Genomic DNA, 10504 nt, shown 5'->3' with positions numbered 1-10504 from the left:
TAAGGCAGTGATTTTAGTCACCTAGATATAAAGCATGGGGGTTATGTGAGGATTCTTCAGAGATTCTGACATATCCTATTTAGCTTACAGACCAAAAATAACTACTTGTGCAAGATGAAATTGATGCCCTCAGTGTCTGCCACTGGAATTCAATCCTGCACATAGAAAAGAATTCTCATGAACAGGCAAAAGCACAGAGATACAGTGGAGGTGAGAAATGATGAGAATTTCCTTTTAAGCACAATTTGAAGTAGAAACAAATGGCAGAGAGATCACCTACGGTTCTGTCATGAGAAAGAGACCTGGAGCCTTTGTTAGTGTCTTGGTTACATAGCACAAGTTCCAAGCATCTCAAAGGCCAGCTGTTTCTGTGAGTGTGAACGTGTTGGTTCAGAGTAGCTTGTGTTCTCAAAGTCTTTGTCCAGTGGTTTAGTGATGTGGCCTGGAATCAAGCTCCTAGAACCTCACATCGAAGTGTGCTGGCCTTTAGGCGGTGCGGTGAGAACATCTCTCTGGCCCACTCATTCAGAAAGAATGTCACAGCTCGAGAATGTTCATTCACACAGCAGTGGGAGGTAGTGACTTATGCTTCCTACTTCAGGAGGAGTTGTCTCCTATGTGAAATGCATGTCAGGAACAAACTATAAATATTGGAAGAGTTTTTCCCACAGCTTCTTCTGTGCTGGTTTATCAAAAAATCTGGGGTGTCTGGATGAACTAGCACTGTTACAGCACCTCAAATTGTCCCCAACTCAGATTTAGATCGAGTGCCAAAGAACATCGGACATAGAACCTTCTCCCAAAGTTACTCATTGAGAAAACATACCCCCTCACAGCCCTCACTTGTTCCTTAGTTCATTTGTGAATTTATTATTCTTAGGGTAAAAGATAAGAAAGAAAATCCTATCTGCTTTCATGTCTTAAATATGAGTTGAGTAACATATGGCCACAGGCTCATAATATCACAATAATTAAGACATACTTAAATAGCTCTCTATATCTCAAGAGAATTAATGTTAATTAATTATGCTTCCTGAAACTCCTGAGGTGATGCCAAAGCCAATGCTATTAGCTTCTCTTGTCCTATGAAACTCTCCTTTTTCATAGAAAAAGTAAAGAGATTCCCAATGCTTCCAGGCAAATTAGTGTCTCAGGCAGAAATGAAATCCAGACTTCTGAACCCTAGGTCATGATGGTCTAGGTCTAAAATGCCCCTCAAAGTCTCATGTTCAGAGGTGGAATTTCTGGAAGGTGATTGGGCATTGTATTCTTCAGTGGATTAGTCTATGGAGGAGTTCATAGCTGACTGGGCTGGCAGAGGTGGGGCCCGGCAGGAAGAGGTGAGTCACTGGGGCCTGGCCTGGTCATTCTGCCCCTATACTCTGCTCTTCTCTCTGCTCACTGGCTGCTGAGGATGAGCAGCATTGGTACACAATGCCATAGGTGCCTTTGGTGCATCTTCCCACCATGGCAATTCTGCCTTGGAGCCAAGCAACTGTGGACTAAATCACCACAAACCATGAACCAAATTAATCTTGTCCTTTTAGTTGTTGTCAGGCTTTTTGATCGAGTAACAGGAAAGTTGACTAAATGCTCTTATTTGGGCTTCTTGGGTTTGGTGTGTTGCTAAGGAAGTAAAGGGGTAAAGGACCCGACAACCTAAAGTTGAGCATCACATGTTGGAAAGCACTGTAAGGATGAGCTGGTTGAACAGAATCATTATTTTTATATAGTTTTATTATGAGGACTTCTTGGAAATATTTTGCAAATGAAACTTGTAGACAATCTTTTTATTTCTTCTTCTTTTTGAAAAATGTATTTTAGTACAGGGTCTACAGGGTCTCACTACACAGATTGGACTCATAGTGATCCTTCTGTTTTCAACCTCCCAAGTGCTGGCATTACAGGTGTGTGCCACCATGCCCAGTCTCAATCACTGTCTCATCATGCCCCGTGGGTGGAGCTGGGGGTCGAACCCAGTCCCTGTGTCTGCCTAAGCAGCTACTTTAATCCACTGAGTTTTCTGGCCAGCCCTATCTTTATTTCTTTTGAATGGCATTAAAATGAGATTAAGAAAGCTGAAAGGAAGGAAACAGATGTGTTTTTCTGGACTCATCATTATTTTTATCCTGGTGGCAGAATGCAAAATGACTTCTGCTGTCAGGCTACCTCTCTCCTCCTCATTTGCTTTTTTAATCCTACAAAGTGTTTCTCAGTTTACCATAGCATCTTACTATTATCAGAACTTACTCATGAAGATTTACATGAAATATTAAGATTTACTTAGAAACTGTAACAGAGATTAGAAGCAGTCTCAGTTACTTTTCTCTCATTGCTGGGATAAAATACCCAATACCCAAAATGAGAGATTTATTTAGCTCACAGTTTCAGTCCATACTTGGCTGCTACAAGGCGGAGTTGCACATGGCAGAGGGCAGCAGTTCATGGAGGTGGAAGACAGCAAAACAGCAAGAGCAATGAGGCAGGCACAGAGGCAACCACAGCAGCAGCGGAGGCAAGTCTGCCTTCCTTGTGTTGCCTTCAGGCTTTCCACCCCAGGCTAGGTGTGGCACTCATACTCATAATCCCAGTAGCACTCACACCCATAATCCCAATAGCACTCACACCTGTAATCTCAGCACTAGATCATAAAGTAGTCACAAACTCTACAAATCTGCCCCATAACTGCAGGAGACTTTGAGGGGACAATTAGACACAAACCATAACAGAAGCTGAAAATGAAAAGGCCTTCATTCTAAGTTATTTAACATGGGGTTAAGAGGATGGCAGAGTACTTCTGAAAAAACTGTGACTTCATCTTGGATGGTTAGAAGTTTCACAGCCCTACCGGCTGACCTCGTGGAGGTGCGTACATCACCCACCTAGTCTAGAACTATTATACTACCAAACTGTTCTTTTCACTTAGCTTCACTTTGGACATCTTACTGTCTCCTCATAAGTCCTGACAGCATTCCTCAGGTCAAAAAACAAAGTGAAAGTGTTTGTGGAATTCAGGATACATATTAGATTTTTCTGAAGGTGGTGTTCAACCCCTGCACTAGCAGTCCTCCTCTTGTCTATGCTGTGAAGGAACGGCAGTCTCCATGCTGTACTGAGCAGGGGTCAAACTGCTTGCCGCATGTTTGTAGCACCATTAGGTTCAACAGAGTTCCCAGATGTCCATTCTCTATGCCAGAGTTTCTTTTCCAGCAAGAGGTCAGGGTTTGCAGCCACTTCTTGCCGCCCACTGACTCTGCTATTTCTTACTCAATAAGTGCTGTTAAGGTGGCGTCCAGGGAAACATAATGGTACTTTCAAATCTCCACTACAGGGGCATGATTCAGTCACTTTGTTGGAGATTTCTCCTCCTAGCCAGGGTTTGGTTTTGCCCCATTTAAGCCCTAAATCTTTTCAACAGAGCTCTGTCCTTAAACTCAGCACATCACAGTGTATAACAGTATGTAACAAACAGATTTAAGCTAAGTAAAACGAAGCAGTTGGAAATTACAATTAAAAATTGCAAGATATTCTCAAAATGTGCCTGTTGCTGTAGGTCTAAAAGGGAAATGGTGATTTTTTTTTCTGTGTCTGCATTTGCATGAGCCACGGGAATGCCGTAGGCTTTGGAGGTCTTGAGGCATTTCTTCCTTGTGGAGAGCACACCCTGTGAGAGGTCTGTGGCCTTCCTCCGATTTCAGAATATTACAGTGCATTTGCTTGTTACTGACAATGCACACTAAGTGACAGCACTTCTCATAGAAGTGAGGGATGAAGAGAGCTTTTTGCAAAGTTTAAAGGGGGCCTAACTGTTTTGTGGATGAACTTGGTGGAGAAAGCATGCAGTGGTGTGAGGCATAAATCTGGAAAAGGAGCTGTTTTCTAGATTATGGGCTGATCTTTTACTTGTAATCACCCCTCCAGTCCCATTTTTCTATCCCCAACCTTTGCTACTCTAAGTTGGTTTAATGTTCTTGGATCTCTGAGGGTCTCCTGTGTGCTTGGGTACTCCCTTTCCTGAGGTTTGCAGAGCACCTAAGGCATTCAGAAGCACTGAGGTTATTTCAGTGCATGGTTGAAATAAACATGGCACAGATTCCTCAGTCTTTGTAGTTTTTGTGGGATTACATGTTTAAAAGCATATGGTGACTGCAGACCTCCCCTTGCGAGTGTATAGTCCACAAGGACATCAGAGCCATCGGGTGACCAGCTCCTCCCAGTGTGACAATGCAGGTCCCACATCTGGGGAAAGCCCTCAGACCTGGAAAGACCAAATGGGTCTGGCTGGCACTGCTCTAATTTGTAAACCTAAGGTCCAATACCCCAGGAAGCCTCCTAGTCCCAGTCTGTCTGTTACGGTTGGCTACTCTAGCACAAATTCAGGTTTGCACGCTTAAATCCAAATACTTATAAATTATAAATCAAGGGGATGATTGTGAAATAAGATAGCCTTTGTCCTCTTACTTGACAAATGTATGTCAATCATGACCCAAAAAGATGGGTTGAGGTCAGAATTCTCAGGCTCTTGGAGTTCCGTGAGGGGACATGGTGGCTTTGCTGGACCTTATCCCAGGCCTCTGACTTGTGACCCCAGCTGTGCAGCAAGAGGCTCTGCGCGTGTGCAAGCAGACAAAACAGCCCACCTGTCTGGAATGACTTCTCAGTCCTTTCTTAGGGTCCAGCTTAGTGGGGCCTCACAATGGGTGGTAGGTGGCCATTTGGGGGAGAAGCTGGAGAGGTCTGGCCAGTCCTGGGAGAGGGCCAGGACATGCAGCGAGAGAGTGCCAGGGCTTGCTCATCTGCAGTGTGGCTGCCAGAGGCCACATACACTCACGGGCCCCCACTGTGGGCTGTGGGCAGAGTGAGGTCTTCTACAATGAAGGGTTACAGGGCAGCCCCAAGAGTGACTCGCTTCCGTGTGGCTGGGGAACTTTTCTTTCAGCAGAAGGAGGAAGATTACAGGGTGAGGGGACACTACTTCACTGAGGGCCTTTGCAAAGGGAAAAGACTTCAGAAGATGGAGGTGCTGTCCAAATATCACAAGACAGTCTGACCCTCTCAGAGTCACCCCTTAAACTGCACGGCAGCCTTGAGGTCCTCTTTCAGGATGACACGAGCTACAAATAGTTCTGACAAAGCACACTGACACAGTGTAACTCAGAACTACTTAGAGAGTGCAGTTGAAAATTACTGGAATCAAAGAATTTGCGTGAATCGAGGCAGTGCCAACTTAGGCGGGTGCATGGGCTGCGCGCGGCACAATTACGATGGTGGAAGCCACACAGCCTGCAGCGTGGAACGCGCCCCTGTAGTACTGCAGAGTGTGGACTGCTCAGAGGTGTGCAGCATCCCTGCATCAAGGAACACAGCCATACGTCTAATTTTTTCCCTGGCAAAATAGATATTCTTCTAGTTGAAATGTGTTAAAATTCTAATTTGAGCAGTGGGGACACTTTTATTTGATTCTTCATTTAAACTAATCTTGATTGTCCCCTGGGAATTGATGAGCAGAAAATTGGCCCATTTCCCCTTATTTTAATGGTGCGTTTTACTTTCGGTTCAGAAGGGAAGTGAAAACTGAGGGAGTGTCACGTTTTACAAATTTCTCTGTCTTACCTGGTGAAGTCCAGAAGTCCAGAGAAGAGCTTCAGAGGCTCATTTTACAAATTCTTACATGTTATGAAAAATTTAACTTTACTTCAACGTAGACTTACATGCAGAGGGCCAGCCAGCTATAACCAGAGACTCGGTAGCAAATGTTTTTGTCACTAATTCTTGTTGATGCTTTTTTTTTTTTTTTTTTTCGGAACCATGGATCGAACTCAGGCCTCTGCACTTGCCAGGGAAGCGTTTATTCCACTGAACCATCTCTCTGGCCCTTTTGTTGATGCTGAGTTTCAAAGAAAAATTCTTTCAATGTCTTCAGCAAGTTTTATAGGAGCATCTTAAAGCAGAATATTCTGATCATCTTGGTATCTGCAGAGCCATCCAAAAAATTAACTTGATATATTTTTACTTTTTTCTCCAATATCACATTCATTTTATATCACTGATACATGAATAATTTCAACAGAGAAAGCACATCTTTGTGTGTGTGTGTGTGTGTGTGTGTGTGTGTGTGTGTGCATGGTTAGGATAAAAAAAAATGTGCTCTTCCAACCTTACAAACCTCCCTGAAGACCTGAGGGAAGGTGAGGTTGCACTTTAGTTTTCATCCTGCAGGTCATCATAATTCGCTCATGAACACAAATGGGCCCTACTGTGCCTAGCTTGAAGCAGCCCCAGAACCACCAGGGAATAACAGAAGTGGTGAGGAAATTACTCTTCTCTGAAATAAATACACCAGCTTTCCTATTAATATGACCAACTGTGTCACAGAAACAGTCTGCAAAAAGAAATCATCAAAATTTGCTGGTCTCTGAAGTTTTTCCAAAGTGCTCTGTGATTTCTGGTTATTCTTTTACTTCATTTTCTGTTTTGGAGGACTGGAGGGATTGGCAAGGGAATAGAATCATGTGACATAAACTGAGACATCAGGCTTTACTTACCTATCTTATCAAGCAATCTGTTTGATCATACAACTTGCAGTACGTATTTACCACATTTTAGTTGCTATACGTTGGTAATATTAAACTCCAAAATCAATGCTTACATGTGTTTGCTGTGTTTTGTTTTTTAGGTGGGAATCCAGATTACCTAAGTGAACTTTATGAAGGTAGCTATCACATTTTCTTCAGTTTGCACTTAATCAAAATGTTTGTACATAATGCAAATAAGTGAACTAAACCCCTCTAAACTCAGCTAAATACACACTCTCGGCGTTATGTGGGCTGAAATAACGTCACAAAAATCATTCAGGACTGATGGACACTTCCCCCTGGATGTTTACAGCTCTTGTTCATGTTCTGTTCTTGGAAGTAGTAAATCCATTCTGCTGCAACAGACATTTTGGTTCCATAATTGGAAACTAATTACCTGCTTCAAGTCATGACTACCGAGGAAAGAGAGCTGCACTGGTCTCTGGCTATGTCAGGAAACCCAACTTAAAATTATTTCTTGTATAATGAGGAAGTTTGGCTCCCATGAAGGAACTTCAGAGGAAGGGTTTTCTTTAGGGAGAGCTAAACCAGCAGCTTCACCATATCCTCAAGGGCCCCAGTTCTCCCCCCTTGACATTCTCCAGTCTCTTCCACCAACTCTACCGAGGGCTGAGTTGCTCCCTCACAGTTCTAAGTGGATGCTGACCTAAGACTGTTGCTGCTCCCACTGATGGGAGTGAAGGAAGGGTCTTCGATGTTGTCTCCAAAGAAAGAGTGCCTTCCCCTAGCCTCATCAGACCCTCTTCCTATCTGGTTCCTGACACCCTGGCTCATGGTCCATTCGCACCCTCATTACTGGTAAGAGAGATGAGCTGATTTTCCAATAACTAGTCCTAGCCCTGGGCCAGTCTTAGCCAGCTTCCCTGGAAGTGGATAGATTTAAACCATAAGCCAATGAAGGATTCTAGGAATGTGGAAGGGCAGAAACTAAGAGGCCCAGGATATTACTAGCTTTGGACCTAGTACTTTGTGATAGTCTGGTATTTGATTGAAAAGCAAGGTTGTTTTACTAGGTATGATAACCTGTCTTCAACAGATTTCCAGACCACCTCTTTGTCCAGAAAGCTTCAATCACTTCTAAATCATTTCTAAATTTGAAGAAGTGACAGGCTGCATTTCAAGATTTGGCTTGAAATTTCAGAATGATTAAAATTTAGATTGGTTTAAATGTTATCTTTATGTATTCTAAAAAGTATTCTGTTCTCTAATTTTGTATGTAATATACATGCAGACATTAATGTTTTCTCCATAAGGCCATCCTGTGTTTGAATGTTTATTACAAGGTGTGTGTATTTAGCTTGAGTTTAATTGGGAAGTATGTTGTTTCTATCTGCTTATGCATGTTAAGCCATATTTCCTCCAAGCTGTGATTTGGTTGATTTTTTGCATGTGATTTACAAATTTTTCTTTTTATTTGTTCTGTTATAATTTAAAGAAACAATACCTCAAATTGTATCACAGAGAATTATGTGAGAATTGTGATTTTACATTTTAACTTATGTTTTGGGTTTCTTGTTAGTAAAAACAAGATTTCAAAAATGGCATCTTCCCATTGGCCTCAACTCCAACTTTGATCTTTGGGCTAAAATGCCATGATACTAATCTATAGATATTTTAGTAATTCAGCTACTGCATGAGGGGTTGAAAATCATATGAAGAAGGAAAACTAAAAATGATATGTGTTCACATTTGAAATCAGAATAAGTTTTACAAGACTAAAACAGCAAATAGAAAATAAGTGGGTTTTCTGTCATTTTTCATTCAGATTGCAAGGCATACTTTGCTACAAAACAATACTGTATAATTTATACTAGGTGCTCTGAAGCCAGCATGACAATCCTACCTGGAGGAGTTGAGCTGAGGCTGAGTTAGTGATATAGTTTGTTTAGGATGGAAATGGAACTCCTGCATCTATTTAGGATTAAAATATCAACATTTATAGAAATGCCATCTGCAATAAATTCACCAAGAATTTTCTTGGTAATATTTTGCATGTGGTATTGTTATTAAAAACTTTGCTCACTAAAAAAATTGAGCATTTATCCATTCTGATCTATATAGACTGAAATTGATCTGGGACCTGGTATAGCGAGAACACATCCTGATAAGTCTAAGAACTGTGTGCATTTATAGAATTAATGAGTCTGAAACTGAAATATTGGCAAGATTGAACTCTTCAGGAAAGTCTCTCTGGGGACCCACCTTCCAAACCATTTTAAACATTTGCCTTTTACTCAGATAAGAGGTACCTGCCCAGGAGTTAGTGTTGCCCAGCTGAACTATGGTCAATATCTGGGCCCTGCTGTCTTAATATCATCAGGTGGCTGGAGATAAGCCATTTCATGTTCTTGAGTTCACTACTCTCAGCTCTAAAACTGGCAGTTAGACTCAGTCTCTAAAGACTCTTGCATGTCTGAAAGTCTGATAATCAATCCCCCGTCATGGTTGTTTTAAAGATTTCACCAATAAAGGGATCTCTTTGGTGCAATTAAGACACTCTAAGCCAGATTTAGAAATTGACCAACAAATAGTAATTTAAAGATCTATGCTGAAAAAATCTTTGGTGTCATGCAGGTCCCTGCTGCAGTGGATTTAACTCAGCAGCCCTGCCCAGGCTGGTGGCAGCTCAGTTTTTGGGGATTGGTCTTGCTTCCTGATGGCTCTCACTATGGGTGGCCTCCTGTAGAGTAGCAATCTAATGACAACTTCATGCTCCTTCTTTCCCCTTCTCCAATTTAAGACTGGACTGCAACGAGTGACACCACAAACAGAAGCAGTGAAACACCGTCCACGATTCCTGACAAACCTGGCCGGGAGCATCTCTCGGTGAGTGTGCTAACCATGGGTTTCCTAGGTCGCTTTTCAGTGGGTCACATGTTGAGGTACTACGATTGCTTCCGCAAGACACGTTTTTGTTTCAGGTATAAACAGGGCATTGAATGTTGGAGGAATTAACAGAAAAGTTTAAGAAAAGCAATAAAGGTGTTATCTAGCCTTAGAATTACTTGCTTCACTTCTCTACAATGTGTAATGGTTGGTGGATCCTATTTAAAACATCTGTCCTTTATGAGGCAATCACTAGATCAAGTAACCAGTATTTTCTATTCAGGGATATATATATATATATATGCCGCAGATTCTTGATCTGTGGGTGCAGCATGGCACTCAGAGGGAATTTCAGAGACATTGATACGGAAACATAGTCTATGTGTTGAGCCTTATTATATAGGGAGAAGCAACTGAAGGGTGGCCATAAACCCCGGGGGTTTGGGTTGCAATTGGCCCATCAGTGGCTCTGATCCAACCCAAAGCTTCCTCTGATCTTCTCTTTTCTTCTCTCGTCATGCACACGCAGCTCTTCCTGTGAGCTCTTCCTCCTTATCAATTCAAATCCATCCATTTGTCTCTTGGGATGCCACTATTGTAGGCTAACACAGAGTTTAGCAAACTAGAGCCTCTGGAGTCAGTCTGGCTCACCACCTGCTTCTGGGAGGCTTGCAGGCTAAGAATAGTTTTACATTAAAAATAGCTTTTAAAAATCAAAAGAAGAACAATCTTTTATTGGAACACAGTCATGTCCACTCACCTGTATACTGTCTGTGGCTACTTTTGTGCTACTGTGGTGGGTGGGGTGCTGCAACAGAGGCCATATGGCCTGCAACACTGAGACTACTTACGATCTGGCCCATACCGAAAGTGGACTACAGTTGCTCTTCCCTGAGTGACACTGCAGTGTCAGAAGGGCCTTGCTCCCTGATCGCATGTCACCTTCTGCTCTTTCTCCACCTTGCATCCTGAATGACCTTAAGCTCCAATCAGATCACTTCACTTTTGGGTTCTCTTTTCTCTCTCTTTCTTTCTTTCTTTCTTTCTTTCTTTCTTTCTTTCTTTCTTTCTTTCTTTCTTTC

At 42.3% G+C, this 10504-nt stretch overlaps 1 protein-coding gene across 1 annotated transcript in view; it reads left to right on the top strand.

Annotated features, from left to right (window-relative positions):
* Ntrk2 (neurotrophic receptor tyrosine kinase 2) overlaps nt 1-10504 on the top strand; it is a 388716-nt gene that overhangs the window by 64631 nt on the left and 313581 nt on the right. Inside the window, exons 12-13 of the mRNA XM_004639387.2 lie at nt 6677-6712; nt 9337-9422. Of these exons, the coding sequence (XP_004639444.1) occupies nt 6677-6712; nt 9337-9422 (122 nt within the window). The remainder of the gene's footprint in view (nt 1-6676; nt 6713-9336; nt 9423-10504) is intronic.

This window comes from Octodon degus, unplaced genomic scaffold (assembly GCF_000260255.1).
Source record: "Octodon degus isolate 3935 unplaced genomic scaffold, OctDeg1.0 scaffold00111, whole genome shotgun sequence".
NCBI classification, from domain to species: domain Eukaryota; kingdom Metazoa; phylum Chordata; class Mammalia; order Rodentia; family Octodontidae; genus Octodon; species Octodon degus.
Note: the sequence above shows the minus strand (reverse complement) of the source record. Positions and strands in the feature narration are given on the sequence as shown.